The sequence below is a fragment of the Nyctereutes procyonoides genome, unplaced genomic scaffold (genome assembly GCF_905146905.1).
Source record: "Nyctereutes procyonoides isolate TBG_1078 unplaced genomic scaffold, NYPRO_anot_genome, whole genome shotgun sequence".
NCBI classification, from domain to species: Eukaryota; Metazoa; Chordata; class Mammalia; order Carnivora; family Canidae; genus Nyctereutes; species Nyctereutes procyonoides.
In genome coordinates this window covers 7,410,706-7,427,485 of record NW_026575137.1, presented here as the reverse complement: position 1 = coordinate 7,427,485, position 16,780 = coordinate 7,410,706, and the positions used below count along the sequence as shown (strand labels likewise).

Below are 16,780 nucleotides of genomic sequence, written 5' to 3'. Positions count from 1 at the left end.
CAAGGAATATCCCTAAGTTAGTAAACTCCTTTTCAATCCTTGAAAATCCTCCTCTAGGAACCCTTCCGTGATCCCTCCTCTTTCTGTCAAGCCCAGATAGAATTCTTTCTTTCCCTGTACTACTTCTACTCTAAGTGTATATTTCTAACTACTACATAGACTATCCTCTATTTTATTCATTTATAGCTACTTTTTAAAAAAATGATTTGAGAGAATGTGAGCAAGAGGAGGCGCAGAGGGAGAGAATCTTAAGCAGGCTCCCCACAGAGCATGAAGTTCCACACGTGGCTTGATCTCACAACCCTGAGATCATGACCTGAGCTGAAATTAAGAGTGGGACACCTCACCGGCTGAGCCACCCCGGCGCCCCCAGGTCATTGGTACTCCTAAGACTATCATTGTCTCCTTGCTGATTGTTCCTCATACTGTCCTATTCCGGTTTGTCTGTATCCTCAGTGCCTGGCACCTAATAGGCAGAAGCCTTCAAAACTTTTTTTTGCTGAGCTGAGCTGAATCAAACCAAGTCTCTATCATGGGTTGTTAGTGCATTGCGGTGATGACTGTGTGCACGTGTCCTCCATAAAGCGCTTTGTAAATGTTTGTGCAATAAGTGAGTGAGAGGCAGACTAGGGGCAGGAGGTTGGTACAGACGCTGATGCCGCCCCCTGCCTCTCAGTTTTTCCCAACGCCCCAGGCTTTCAGTAGCACCCCCAGGTGCACACACGCCCTGGGAGTGCCTTCAGCACCACAGTTAGCTTACTGAATCGGACTGGTCTGCTGGTGAGCCCGCACCCTCACTAGACAGCACGTTTCACCAGAGCATGTAACCGGTTTGTGTTACCTGTGCCCCCACAGGGTTTTATTTTTGTTTTTATTTTTTTAATTTTTATTTTTTTTCCGATAGGGTTTTATTAACGGAAAGGAAGGTACTGCGAAGGTCAAGTCAAATAAGCTAGGAAAGCATAGTGGTAACAAAAACCTCTGCTGACAATTAGACACATTTGACTGTAATTATTATCCTTTGAGTTGGGATTCCTATTTCCACTCTCGCTTTTCCTCAATCCATTTTCCAAACCATTAAACAACAACAACAACAACAACAAATACCTATGGCATCCAGTTACAGATTTTGTTTATTTTATATTTTATTTATTCATGAGAGACAGAGAGAGAGAGAGAGAGGCAGAGACACAGGCAGAGCAGAGGGAGAAGCAGGCTCCATGCACCAGGAGCCTGACGTGGGATTCGATCCTGGGACCCCAGGATCACGCCCTGGGCCGAAGGCAGGCGCCAAACCGCTGGGCCACACAGATTTTAAAAAGCTGACAAATACCAGCTATTCAAAAAACCCATAAAAATATTTTGTCTAAGCCACCCCTAATTCCCCCTGTATTTTTACTTTTATGTATTTTAACCGCCTCTTCGTTGGGCAGTTTTGTAAATGCTTCCTTGAGGAAGAAAATTTCTGTTTTGACTAGACTGATGGTACCTGGAGCCTACACTTAACAGTTTCCACATCTGGGGCTTGGACTCTACTGTCCACGGACTTCTGGCGCTTCAGCCACAGGACGGGCCAGGTGCGGCCAGGTGAGTTCCCAGGGGAGGCAGCGGTGCTCCCGGAGCCCCACACACCCTGTCTGCTTCCGGCTTTTCCCAGGTCGCCAAACTCCGACCTTCTCCCGCCTCCTCTCGCCAGACTGATCTCCCCTCAGGGTCTGATCTTTGCCAGACTTTGTTTTTCTTGCTGCAGGGCATTAAGACCTATTCTGCTTCCCTAGACAGTCCCCCCCCCCCCCCGCTCTTGTACATGAGCTTTAAGGTGTGTTTAGATGATCCCTTTTCGGAGGGTCATTCCTTCTTTCCTCACCTCGTTCTATTCTTATTTTATTTCTAAAAATAAATTCATTCATTCATTCATTCATTCATTCATTCATTCATTCATTCATTCATTCATTCATTCATTCCTGAGACACACAGAGAGGGGCAGAGACCCAGGCAGAGCAGAGCAGAGAAGCAGGCCCCCGGGGGGAGCCCAGTGCCGGACTCGATCCCGGGACCCGGGGTCACGCCCTGGGCGGGGGCAGCCGCTCCTCCGGGCCGCCCTGGTCTTTGAGGCCTCGGACCCCCCCCCCCCCCCCGGGTCCATCCTGTCCGCCCGCGCCTGGGACGTGTCCGCGGGGCCCTCCCCGCCCGCCGCGCCGAGCGTCCGATGCAGCCTCGCGAAGGCCCCCGGGCGCCGCCCCTCGCGCCCCGCCTCCCCGGGCCGCCGGGCCCGCGCCGGGAGCCGCTCCGGCTCGTCTCGGTCCTCGGGTCGCCCCCGAACGCGAGCGCCCAGCCGAGGGCTCCTCAGCCCCGCTGAACGCGCTCAGCTGCCCGGCCGGGCTCTCACGCGCGGGGCCTCGCTCACAGTCGCCGCCCGGGGCCCGCCGCCCGCCTCCTCCGCCCGCCGCGCGGCCGCCAGCGCCCCGCGCCCCCCGGCGCGCCCAGGACGCCCCGCGAGGTGCAGGAGCCGCGGGCTTAACGGTCGTGGCTCCGCCGCTCCGCCGCCGCCGCGCTCCGCCCGGCCCCGCCCCCGGCCCGGCCCCGCCCCGCCCCACCTCGTGCCCGGCCCCGCCCCGCGCCCGCCCCCGGCCTCGAGCAGACGCGCGGCTGGAGCCGTTCCCCGACGGGCGGCGGGGCGCTGGGTCGCCGCGTTTGGGTTGGGCGCGGCGACGCTCTGCCCCGCAATCCTCCCCGATCTGGAGGCGGTAGGTGGGCGCGGGCGACGAGCCGAACGGGCGGGCGGACGGGCGCAGAGGGGGCCCGGCTGTGGGGCGGCGGACGCCTGGAAAGTTGTGAGGGAGGAGACCCCGGCGTCCGGCGGGCCGGCCCTCGGCAGGTGGGAGCGAGGGGGGAGCGAGGGGCGGCGCCTGGTGTGGAGACGGCAGCTGGGGCTAGTGGAGGATGGAGACCCAGCCTGTGAGGGAGGGTCACCCCGTGGGGGAGGGTCAGCCCGTGAGGGAGGGTCAGCCCGTGGGGGAGGGTCACCCCGTGGGGGAGGGTCAGCCCGTGAGGGAGGGTCACCCTGTGAGGGAGGGTCACCCTGTGAGGGAGGGTCAGCCCGTGGGGGAGGGTCACCCTGTGAGGGAGGGTCACCCTGTGAGGGAGGGTCAGCCCGTGGGGGAGGGTCACCCTGTGAGGGAGGGTCACCCTGTGAGGGAGGGTCAGCCCGTGGGGGAGGGTCACCCTGTGAGGGAGGGTCACCCTGTGAGGGAGGGTCAGCCCGTGGGGGAGGGTCACCCTGTGAGGGAGGGTCAGCCCGTGGGAGAGGGTCACCCTGTGAGGGAGGGTCACCCTGTGAGGGAGGGTCAGCCCGTGGGGGAGGGTCAGCCCGTGAGGGAGGGTCACCCTGTGAGGGTCAGCCCGTGGGGGAGGGTCACCCTGTGAGGGAGGGTCACCCTGTGAGGGAGGGTCAGCCCGTGGAGGAGGGTCACCCTGTGAGGGAGGGTCACCCCGTGGGGGAGGGTCAGCCCGTGAGGGAGGGTCAGCCCGTGGGGGAGGGTCACCCTGTGGGGGAGGGTCACCCCGTGGGGGAGGGTCAGCCCGTGGGGGAGGGTCACCCTGTGAGGGAAGGTCAGCCCGTGGAGGAGGGTCACCCTGTGAGGGAGGGTCAGCCCGTGGAGGAGGGTCACCCTGTGAGGGAGGGTCAGCCCGTGAGGGAGGGTCAGCCCGTGGGGGAGGGTCACCCTGTGAGGGAGGCTCACCCTGTGAGAGAGGGTCAGCCTGTGGGGGGAGGGTCAGCCCGTGATGGAGGGTCACCCTGTGAGGGAGGGTCACCCTGTGAGAGAGGGTCAGCCCGTGGGGGGAGGGTCAGCCCGTGAGGGAGGGTCACCCTGTGGGGGAGGGTCACCCTGTGAGGGAGGGTCACCCTGTGAGGGAGGGTCAGCCCGTGGGGGAGGGTCAGCCCGTGAGGGAGGGTCACCCTGTGAGGGAGGGTCAGCCCGTGGGGGAGGGTCACCCTGTGAGGGAGGGTCAGCCCGTGAGGGAGGGTCACCCTGTGAGGGAGGGTCACCCTGTGAGGGAGGGTCAGCCCGTGAGGGAGGGTCAGCCCGTGGGGGAGGGTCAGCCCGTGAGGGAGGGTCAGCCCGTGGGGGAGGGTCAGCCCGTGGGGGAGGGTCAGCCTGTGAGAGGGAGTCAGCCTGTGGGGGAGGGTCAGCCTGTGAGGGACGGTTATCCCGCGGAGGGCAGGTTAAAACAAAAACAAACACCAGAAAAAAGTACGTAGCGCCCTGTGCCCCAGGACCTGGTCCCAGGTCGTTGGATGGTTGGAAGACCTTTTTTGCCCTGTAGCCTGGCACCATCACTACTATTTTCAGGCGACTTTTTTTCTTTGACGTTATTGTAGTTGTTTTTATTAATAAAATAACCCCCAAGTTAATAATTAGACAAAATTATACTCGAAAACGCAGCAGGAAAGAAAAAGAGTGCAAAGACATATATGGTTAACAGAAGAAAATCAAATATTTCATGAGAGTATATGAAGATATTCCACATAATTTGTAAAGATACGCTGTTAAAAAAATACTGAATTGACATATAACGGTTTCAGGTTGACAACATAATGATTCAGTATTTGTATCAAACCATTTTAATTGCTAACGATTTAAGGAAAGCCCCAGAAAAGGACAGTTACATCAGTTAGGATATCCACAGGCATCCGTGGTCTCGATGGTGTTACCCTACTTCAGTGTTAAATTTTATTCCTCTTGGAAGACACTTCACAGAGAAAAACAATTTTTTTTTTATCAGTTGTAAAGAGAAGGCATGAAATGGAAAATACGATGGCATGATCTCTCCTCTGACAACTTTTTGATAGTTTTACAATTTCCTGAATTGATTGAGCTTGATTAGAGGAACACACAATCCCTGCTATGGAGGCACCTGGGCCCTCAGAGGGCTAAGCATCGGCCTTCCCTTCGGGTCTTCTTATGGGGCCTGGAGTCAGGCGGGGAGTCGGCTTCTCCCTCTCTCTCTGCTCCCAGCCCCCCCTCATGCTCTCTCTCAAATTAAAAAAAAATCTTAAAAAAATATCGTTTATCATCTATGTTATAATTGGTTTGTCTCTTACTCCTTGTATTTCCTTTATATTACTTCTGTCAGTTTCTCAGTATGTGCTGTTTACTTTCAAGCAGCATTTGGTTTCGAGGGATCCTAACTTTGCATGATTAATATTTTGAAGTTGAAAATTGAGATTAAATCCTATCTGATTATCATATGGGAAATATACACGAGGTGGATGAAAGCTTGGTCTTTTCGCTTCTCAGATTATTCAATTGTATATGATCTCGCTTCTTTTCAATTCCAGGGTAGTTAACATGCAGTGTTGTATCAGTTTCAGGTGTATAATAATATAGTGAATGAGCAATTGCATAAAGTACTCATTGCTCATCAAGGTAAGCGTGCTCTTAACCCCCTTCACCTCTTTCCCTCACCTCCTTTACTCACCTCCCCCCTGGTATCCATCTGTTTATTGTCTATAGTTAGGAGTCTGTGTGTGTGTATGGTTTGTCTTTGTTTTTCTTTGTTCCTTTGTTTCTTAAATTTCACACATGAGTGAAATTTGTCTTTCTCTGATTAGGTTATTTCACTTAGTATTATATTCCAGATCCACCCATGTTGTTGCAAGTGGCAGGATTTCAGTCTTTTTTATGGCTGAATAATATTCCACTGTACCTCTATGTATGTGTGTGTAGGTATATCTATGTATCATGTCTTTATCCATTCATCTATATGATCTTGTTTTTTTAAAAAAATATTTATTTTAGAGAGAGAGGGAGGGAGGGAGACAGAGTACATGGGGGCAGGGGCGAGGGATAGGGAGAGAGATCTCCAGCAGACTCCCTTCTGAGTGCAGAACCTGGCAAGGCTGATCCCAGGACCCTGAGATCTGACTGGGAGCTAAAATCTAGAGCTGGATGCTTTAACCGACTGAGACACCCAGGCACCCCAATCTTATTTCTTAATTGCAGCAGAACCATCAACACTTTATAAGGAAATTTAGAATTTAAGTTGGAAATTTTAAGTATAGTATCTGGTTTCTAAATACAGTACATGGTATGTTTCTTATGTTGTGACCTATGATAAGTAAGGCACGGTGCCAGGTCTACAGAATGAAGGAAGCATAATTTATTTAGCATTCTAAGAAAAATGATAGATTGAGGGAATGGAAATTATTAGTACATAACAGTTTATTCAACAATGCCTTATATGTAAATGTCCCTTCTCATAATTCATTTAAAGAAATCCAATAAGCAATGTCCACATGGAATACTAGGGAGATGTCTTTCTTTTACTTACCAAACATGCTGGTTTAGAGACAAGAGCGTGAACTTTATAGTTAAATCTTCATTTTTACCAAATACATATTATGTGAGCTTGAGAATACCATTTTTCCGAGCATTAGGTTTCACATCTTAGAGGTAACTAAGGTATGGAACTAATAATGATTTCCTACAACAGTTAATGTATGGCTCAAAATTAAGTGAAATATCTGTAAAGAATTTAGCATGTAATAGGACCTCAGAAATGGGAGTTTGAGTTAAAAAAGAATAGTATATATTGCTCAGTAAGATTATGTCCCACATGGTCAGTATCTGTGCTTATTATCCCATTGTACTGCATTTTAGAAAATTCTAGGATAACTTATAATTTCAGAATTGGTTGGTCCTTAGCATTCATATGATTTTTTTTTAAGCAGAAAAAGAACCTAAGGTGTAGTTAAGTATTGCTAGATGTAGAATAACAACTAAAGCTTCCTGACATGTGGACCAATATTTTATTCATAGCAGTTGGCCTTTTAAGATGATTTGTTAAATATGTGTAAACTTGGAATAAAACTTTGTTCCATAGTTATTACTCAGCATATATTAATATGAAATTTTTGAGACAGTGGATCAAAATGTTTTTTAAAAACTATATGAAAAGACTGTATATTAATAGTTTAAAAGACAACTCCATGATTGGCCCCTACTTGTTATCCAGTGTTGTAAGTGGATTCTTTTTCTTTTGCAAGTGTTGTCCTTTGTAACAGTTGATACCAAAATGCCTACCCTAGGTTGTACTAGTAGCTTCAAAGGAAACTTTTGGAGCTCTATGTGGGGTGAGTGAGGTATTAAGAGTTTAAGGTTAAAATGATTTTATATAATGATTTTTTAGTTCAGTTAAGTATTATTTTTTACATAAACTGAAAATTAGGCTTTGGTTTGTGGAGTCCTGTCCTTCATAGATTATGATCCTATGGATCAGTTTTACAATAATAATTACTGTAAATACTTGGCTTTTTTTGTAAATAACACTAACATGATGCTGTTGTATACTGGTGCTTTCCACCTTAATCCCTATAATATCAGTGTCTCTGTGCAGGAATAATTCATTTAAAAAATATTAAATGGAATACTATATGGCATTATATTTTCTCATTTCCTTAATTGATGATGTGAATTTATATATCTGGAGTTCTTGCTTAGTTTTCCTACTGTAAATTGAAAGAGTGGCTGATACTAAAAGATCTTTTGTTTATGTTGTGTTGCAAAATCATATAATAGTTCTGTAACTCCCAAACTCTTGAAAATCCCTAGTTTGAATACTGTGGATTTGCCATGCTCAGCAACTGGAAAGGACTTTACAACCTCTCAACTCAATTTCAGCTGAGCAATGAAAAACAAGAAAGTATGTGCCAAAGTACTCTATTGTATTCTGATTCATTAGTTTCCTATGGGAAACAGGATGGAAAGTTCCTACATTCTAGTATTAGGGTTCTAATTATAATGTCTTTTTGGTTGTTATTTAAAATTTTTCTCTCCACATAGAAAATGTTCAATATTTGTCTGAAGTATATTTTTTTGCTTATATACTTACAACTTTTTTAAATATATATTTTTTTAAATTTATTTATTCATGAGAGATAGAGGCAGAGACACAGGCAGAGAGAGAGAGAAGCAGGCTCCATGCAGGGAACCCAACGCGGGACTCGATCCGGAGTCTCTGGGATCACGCCCTGGGCCAAAGGCAGGCGCCAAACCGCTGAGCCACCCAGGTGTCCCTACTTACAACTTTTTTGACTCTTATTATATCAAAGTTATATTGCCAACGATTACAGGCATTATTAGTTTTGTTTATAAGGTTGTTAGTAGCCATGTTGAAATACCAGTCAAGAGACACATTACTAAAACTTGATAGATATTAATTTGGAATGCTGGCTGGCTTATCTCCAAACTTTAGGAAAAAGTAAATACTTTGTGCTTAGTTATCAGCACTAACTTTGAGAGGTTGCTTATAGATTTATGATTTTTAACATTTGAATTATATCCAGAGGCATTTTTTAAATAGATGAAAGCATGTTATTAGCCCAATTATATACTTACGGAAACAGTCATTTAGGATAATGATTTGCTTAAAATCATATGCTTACTATTGTTTCTAGATGAACAAAGTCAGGTGGAATTTTAATTTAGGCTTTGTCTTAATAGGCATCATAATTTGGAAAGCTGTGTCCTATTCAGGCATCAGAAGGTTTTGGTTATACTTAGGAGGTATTTAAATTTATATATTTATGTAGTAACACTAGTTATGTTGCAGGTACTAGGATACAAAGATAAATAAGATCTAGTGTTTTAGTCCCAACTAAGTCCAATCAAACAGGCATATAATAGATTTACTCTGATACATCTTAGAATAATTAACAAATAAAATACTGTAGGAGCTAGTGGAAGAAGAAAGATAAAAAGATAAATTATTATTATTGTCAACTATCCATGAGGAACTAGAAAGCATCAGGTGAACTACTTTGCTTAACATTACTGTTGAGACATAGAGATATTTTTTCCAAAGGAATGACAGGAACTTGACCTTGGTCTTGAAGGATGAATAGCATTTTGGGAGAAGAGCAGCGGGGAGAGTGAAGGAACTGCAGGATGTATAAATATATGGTGAAACAAATAACATTTATGAATTCAACAATTTATTAAACACCCACCGTGTTCTAGGCACTGTGCGAGACGCTGGAGATATACCTGGGTGAGAGAACTGTAATTTAATATTCAAACGATAGGTAATTGCAACTAGTGCAATAAGTATCACGTTGGAAGAGGATAGATGCACGGGTGTTTTGTGAGCACATAAGAGTCCTTAACCAGAACCTGTTCAGTTCTGCTTGGGTATGAGGTGGAAAAAGATTGGGCAAGATTCTTGACTCTTGTTGGCCAGAAGCATGAACATGGGCATCCCATCACTTCCTAGACTCAGGACCTTGGACAAGATACCTAATTTCTCTAGCCTTATCTGTAAAATTAGGATTATAAAAAATGATGAAGCTAACATTTATTAAGCTCTTACTATGTACCAGGCATTGTGCTAATCTTTGTACATATATCTTATTTAATCTTCACATCACACCTTAGGAGAGAGGCTATCATTTTCCATAGTTATATAACTAGGTATTGGAGCCATAATACGAACCCATGTGGGCCAACCTGAGACCTGAACTCTAACTCTTAATTGTGCCTAATTGATAGAGTTGTTCTGAATCTCAAATAATGTAACTTAGGTAAATGGTTTACTCTGCATGATACATGGATGTTGGCTCCTGTTTCTATTGTGAATAATCCAGGACGTGATGAGGAACTGAAGTTTTTAAAGCAGGTGTGTGTGTAAAAGGATCATAGTTTGGAGAAAAAGAGGTTATAGTCACCTATTGGTTCAGCAAATGCTTGTGTTTTACCTACTTTGGATCCAGTCCAGGGACTGTGTTAGTTGCCAGGGCAAGAGGGTGAATGAAAATATTATTTCTCACTTAAAGAATCTGCTCCTCACTTTTGCTAAGTATGAAAGACAAAGAAATCAGTCATTATAGAATAGTACAATGTTCTCTGATACCATGATGTAGGCATACTCACTGTGTCCCCCGAACATAGAGAGGGAAGAGAGTATTTAAATCAGACTTAGTGATAAGGGAGATGAATTCAGAGCTACTATGCAACTAAAAGTAGTGGTAAGAAAGAAGAAAATAGATTTGAGAAATATTTTGGAAATAGAATGGGCAGGAATTAGAGCCTACTTATGGTGTGAAGGCCCTTATTTAGATCTTATTTAACCAAAGGTGGTCTGAGGGAGTTGAAGACTAAGGAATACCAGAGGAGGAACATCTTTGGAGTCAAAGTGATGGATTCAATATTGGATATATTGAATTTGAGGTGTCTGTGATAAGATATAAATATCTTAAAAAATAGAACTGGCATTTAAAGGAGAGGTAGGTGCTAAATGTATAAATTAGGGTGTATTTATCATGTAGATAAGTAGTTGAAATCATGAGAAAAATGAGGTCAGGGAAGAGGATCAAAGCCAAATTTAGAAGAATTCCTAAATTTAATTGGAGAAAACAAGAGAAATAAGCCAAGGAAATTAGAAGGTAGTCAAGGAAATAGGAAACAAACCAAAAGAAAAGTCAGGGAAGTTATGGGAGGAAAATGTATTAAAAGAGGGACTGTTCCATTGTGACAGATACTATAAAAGTATCTAAGGTTGTTAACAAATTAAAGGTTTGTGATCCTGTTTTCCAATTTACCTTATAAAATAGATATCTTCAAATGAATGCTGTGTATGTGCGCGCGCATATAAAAGCATCTTGGTTATCTTGTTGAAAAGATAAAATGTATTTTTCCTTCCTGAAGTATGGAACCTCAAGGTCTTTGTGATAATGGAAACTAAAAAATTGATTGGTAAACCGCTTCAACCAGCAAGACCTGTTCGTCATCTGACTTCTCCCCCTGGTGAGTAATCTAGGGTACACACCTTTAAGTATTCATTGTTTAGTGGCTAAGTAGTATTTGAAAGGCTAAATAATATACAAAAATTAATGATCTTGTTTGTTGGAAGAATTTAAAGACCAAAGAAAAAGACTTTTAATAGTCTATGTGTCCATAGTCTACCAGACTAACAAAGGTAGGAAGAATAGCTCTTGCCTGAGAACAACTTTGGGTATCTTTTTTTCATGCCTCGTTTTCATGGTTAACTGGCTTCTGCTTAGAATGATACTCTCGTATCTCACGACATGAGCCAAAGGCAGGTGCTAAACCACTGAGCCACTCAGGTGTCCCCAGAATGGCTTGTGTGTGTGTGTGTGTGTGTGTTTATCTCCTAAATATTAATAAATATCTAAGTGCGTATTTCTTACCATCTTATTAAAATACTCTAGTCCACGAGTTCAGCTGAATAACTGGCTACTTTGGGTGCAAACATGAAGCAGGAAAGATAGAAATGGTACCAGTTCCTCAATCTTCAATTTGTTCTCCCATCCTTGGTTCTTACAAGGAAGGTTCTCTGCTTGGGTCATGTTTCCTCTGAAGATGGCTGTGACTTAGGACAGACAAATGAAATGGAGGGATCTTCTGGACCATAGCTTTAGCAGCATTGATGCCATCTCCTGCTGTGCTGAAGGAGCGGTTGTTTTCGGGTCAAGTCTCAGATTTTCTCCTAAAGGGAAGGGTGTAAAGCTATTGGCAGCAGCTCCTTTCAGTGACCAGCCTTTTTACAACACCCCTTGCTCCCTCATCTGTACAGATTCAGTTTCTTATTAATTGTTTCCTTCCAAGTGTGGTATAGGGGTAAAAGGTGGTAGGCCCATCTCTTATTTAATTATATACTCTTAAGATCCAGAGAGAATAGTTGTATTAGGAAGAGAAGTTTAGTAAATCAGAAATTAACTTTTGCCTTTTTCAATATACTTCTGTACTCCCTGGCTAGCTCACATCCCCAGAGAATCCTACTTTTTCTTCAAGACCCAGATAGAATTATTTCCTTTTTTTTTTTTTTTTTAAGATTTATTTGAGCGAGGGAGAGAGAGAGAGAAACCAAGCATGAGCAGGGCTTGAGTAGGTGAGTAGGGGGAGAGGCAGAAGGAGAGAATCTCCAGCAGACTCCACACTGATTGTGTGTACCCTAAGATCATGACCTGAGCTGAAACCAAGAGTTGGACACTGAACCAACTGAGCCACCCAGGCGCCCCAGAATTATTTCCCTTTGCAAAGCCTTCCTCTGTATCACAAAGCCCAGTCTGTTCTCCCCTGGGATCTTCTCTGTACCTCTCATATAATGTATTTGTTTTTATTATAGTGATTGTTTGTGAGTTTGTCATTTAAAATAGGCCATGAACTCTTTTCACACTTATATACCCATCCCCTAACACAGTGGCTGACATTTCATGGTGTTTAATAAATATTTGTTAAGTAAATGGGCTATCAGAAAACAGTTAAAAAAAACAATACCTAGAATATCCTGGATACTTAAGGGTTTTGGGTGGTGGTGTATCATTTATTGAAGTTATGGGTATTTAAAGTAGTTTTCTTTCTTTCCATCCTAACAGGAGCAGTGTTCCCTTTCAACTTTCAAAATGAATATTCATGCAACACTCAATGCTTACAAAGTGGAGTTAGCAGAGTAAGTCCTAGAAATTATAATAAAATGAAGCATTGCAGACTGGAAGGTAACATTTGTTAGATGGGTATTTTGTGCCAGGTACTATGCTAGGTACTTTATATACTTTTTAAAAAGTTATGATATATTTCAAGAACATATTAAATAAAAGTATACATGTTGCCCAGCATTCTCAAATCCAAACATTTTTCTATGTTTGTTTTAGAAAATGTTAAAGAGAGGGGCTCCTGGGTGGCTCAGTTGCTTAAGCATCCAACTCTTGATATTGGCACAGGTCACCATCTCAGGGGTGTGAGATAAAATTCTCTCTCTTCCTTTCCCTCTGCCTCTACCCTGCTAAAAAATGTTAAAGAAGAAACGTAACAGATACATTTCAAAACCCCTACTTCTCGCTCCACTATCCCATTTTCTTCTCACCCTCATCTTCTCCCTTTGTGGGTATATGAGAATAGTGCTCTTTGCGATGGGATCCTGCCATCTGCAAGTGTTGTGTTAAATGCATGCGGTAGGGCTTGCTGCAGAGATGGGCCCAGAGAGAGAGTGTCTGGCCTCGGGGACACACACCCCCTGCCAACGCTCTGGTAGGAAGATGAGCCACTTCTCAGCCCTGTGACCTTACATGAGTGATTTCTTTCACTTCTCAGAGCCTCAGTTTTCTCGCCTGAAAATGGGGCTAACACTGTCTTTCTCACAGGTCAGTGTGAGGTGGAGGCAGCAGTGAGCTCATGCTCCCAAAGTTTTAGCACGTGTCTGGCATGTAGTAAGTGTTCCCTTCACACACGCAGCAGTTCTCCTCACTGTACCTATGGACCGTGCCTCCTCCCCCATCTCACTTTCTTCTCACCGTCCTCCGTACCTTCCTCCAAATTATTTTCAATTTGTTATTGTTTCCGTGAATGTATTAATACTTTTGCTACAACAAATAGAATTTTTTTTACCTGTCTTACAGTTTTATATAAATAGTATTATACCCACTTGTGTTTATGCCATTCTTTTTGCATAGGTTTATATTTTAAAATTTCTAATATAATTTTTGACTATGTAAAATAATCAAAGTTTAAAATTGAAAACATACAAAAGGGCATTTAGTGAAAAATTTCCCTGTAGTCTCTATACCCTAGTCACCAATTTCCTCTGATCAGAAGTAACCATTGTATCAGTATCTCACCAGATACTTCCAGCAAAAGATTATGCATGTACTTTTTATAGCATAAGTTATTCATAATAAATAGAATGTGAGGCAACTATTAAAATGAATAAAGCTGTTCTATATGTGCAAATACAAAAAAATCTCTTTATTAATATGCTATATTTTTTATTCCATTTCTTGGTGGGCTTGGCACTTGTTTGTATTTTATAATAAAATCTCTAGTGAACATCCATTCATATGTTATATTTTATACTATTTGAGAGGTTCTCTGCTTTATAAAACTGAAGTAGAAGTACTGTTAACAGGTAATCTTATCTTCACTGTTCTTATTTACTGCTAAGTTACTCTCCAAAGTGATTTGCATGAGCAATGTAGGAGAGGTCTGATTTTTCTCCATCCTTACTTTGTATCATCAGACTTCAATATTTTGTCTTGTTTAATGGATAAGAAATCTTTTTTTTTTTTAAAGATTTTTACGTATTTGAGAGAGTGTGCACATGAGTTGGGGGAGGGGCAGAGGACCACGGGGCTTGATCCCAGGACCCTGAGATCATGACCTGAGCCGAAGGTAGACGCTGAACTGACTGAACCACCTAGGTGCCCCTGAGAAGTTATATATTTTTGTTGGTTTTAATTTTTAATTTTCTATTATTTGTGATGTGAAGCATCTTTTCATATGCTTAATTTTCCATTTGGATTTTCCCTTTTTCTGAATTGCCAAATCATATCATTTGCCCATTTTTCTTAGGTTGTGTTTTTATTTTTGGTTTATATACCTTTAAGCTATATTTTGGATTTTAATTCTCTTTTTTGTATGCAGAACAAATTATTTCCTGGGAATATAGTCTATGAGAAAATTGTTTCTTTTTATGATGTTTTTGTTCAGAAGTTTTAAATCTTAATATAGTCATATTAAGATTTCTTCATGATTTCACTTTTTGTGTCATTGTTTGTGAGGTCTTCCCATCCTTGATATCAAAAGGTATTTTCCTACATACATGTTCAGGTATAGTCTACCTGAAATTGATTTTTTTGTATGATACGAGATAGAAATCTAATTGTTTTCATGTATGACCAGTCATCAAGTATAATTCATTGAATAATCTATTATTTCCATATAGATTTATGACATCTTTATTATATAATAAGTTTTCATATGTATAGGGTCTTTTTCTGGTCTCTTTATCCTGCTCCATTGACCTATTTGCATCTCTCTATGTCAGTATGGTGGTATCTTAATTACTCTTTATATTAATTTTTTATAAGTCTCTAATGTTTTGTTTTATTCTAGCAGCTAGCATATCCCTAACTAATATAATAGTAATGTTTATAACTCTTTTTGGAAACATCAACCTTGTTCAAAAAACTTTATGTGTAAAAAAAGGAGTATATTTAATATTGCAAATTTTATAGAAGAAAACCAAATCATTTAATTAAATTTACTTCTAAACTTAAAATTTTGTCTGCTGCTTCAGTTATAATGGAAAAACTATTAGAACCTATGTCAGAAATGCCACATATATGATAGATACTTTTTGCTGTGTATTTTTTAAAACAACTTCATTAAGGTATAATTTACAGAGAAATGAACCCATTTGTTCAATGAGTTTGACAAATATATACCCTATATAACTAACCCCACAATGAAGATACATTTTTATCTTTTCTCTAAGTGCCCTTATGTCCCTTTGTAGTCATTCATCATCCCCGTTTCCACTAATCCCTAATGCTCCTTCCTCCAGGCATCCACTGATCTGCTTTCTTTAATTGTAAATTAGTTTTGACAATTTTAGAATGTCATGTAAATGAAATCATACATATATATCATTTGGTGTTGGATTTTTTTTTTTTTTGCTCAGCATAATGTTTTGAGATTCTTTTGTGTTATGTATATATCAGTAGTTGGGTTCTTCTTTTTCTTTTTTTAGTTGGTTTCTTTTTAATGTGAACTAGTATTCTGCTCTATGACTATAGGACAGTTTGCTTATTCATCAGGTGGTAAACATTGACTTTTATCTAGGTTTTGGATATTATGAATAATGTTGCTCTGGACGATTGTGTTCAAATTTGTGTGTGGACATACACACAAATACACAGGAATGGAATTTATGGGTTTTATGAGAATTTTGTTTAGCTTTATAAGAAACTGTCAAAATGTTTTCCATCGTGATTGTACTATCTTATAGTCCCACCAGTAGTATGTGCCAGTTCCAGTTGCTTCATAGCCTACCAATTTTAGCCATTGTAGTATGTGTTAGTATCTAATTGTATCTTAAATTTGCACTTTCACAATGATTAATGAGATTGAGCATCTTATGAGCTTCTGTTCCATTTGTATTTTTCTTTTTTCTTTGGTGAAGTGTCTGTTCAAATATTTTGCATATTTTTGTTATTTGGGTTGTTTGCCTTATTTGGGTTTTTGATTTTGGGTTGTTTGGGTTCACTGAATTGTGAGAGTATTGAAAATCAGTATACATGTGTGAGTTTATTTCTAAACTTTATTATGCTTTATTGATTTATATGTCTTTTATGCCAACTATTGAGATATAATTGACATGTAACTAAGCTTAAGATATACAGTAAGATGTTTTGATACATTTATATGTTGCAAAATGCTTACCACAATGAATTTAGTTAAAATATTCTTCATTTCACATAATTACTATTTGTTGTTGTTATGGTGAGAACATTTAGGTTTATTCTCTTAGAGGGATGCATGGGGGGCTTAGTGGTTGAGCATCTGCCTTCAACCCAGCGTGTGATCCTGTGGTCCTGGGATCAAGGCCCACATCGGTCTCCCTGCAGGGAGCCTGCTTCTTCCTCTGCCTGTCTCACTGCCTCTCTCTCTCTCTCTCTCTCTTTCTATGTCTCTCATGAATAAATAAAATCTTAAAAAAATTTATTCTCTTAACTTTCAGTTATATAATACAGTATTGTTAACGATAGTCACCAACTGTACATAGGTCTTCTGAATGTCCATCTTTTTGTCAAGACCACATTTTACAGACTGCTGTAGGTTTATGATAAGTCTTGATATAAGATAGTGAAGTTCACTACAGTCTTTTTCAAATTTGTCTCAACTGTTTAGCTGTTTGCATTTCCATATAAGTTTTAAATGAGCTTGCCAATTTCTGCAAAAAAAGTCTACTACAATTTTGATTG

The 16,780-nt window shown here is 41.9% G+C and overlaps 1 protein-coding gene across 1 annotated transcript in view; it reads left to right on the top strand.

Moving 5' to 3' along the window:
* Nucleotides 1-2,650: 2,650 nt before the first annotated feature.
* The window catches only part of CUNH8orf88 (chromosome unknown C8orf88 homolog), a 38,243-nt gene continuing 24,113 nt past the window's right edge, over nucleotides 2,651-16,780 (top strand). Inside the window, exons 1-3 of the mRNA XM_055303296.1 lie at nucleotides 2,651-2,747; nucleotides 10,707-10,805; nucleotides 12,398-12,471. Of these exons, the coding sequence (XP_055159271.1) occupies nucleotides 10,733-10,805; nucleotides 12,398-12,471 (147 nt within the window). The 5' untranslated portion in view covers nucleotides 2,651-2,747; nucleotides 10,707-10,732. The remainder of the gene's footprint in view (nucleotides 2,748-10,706; nucleotides 10,806-12,397; nucleotides 12,472-16,780) is intronic.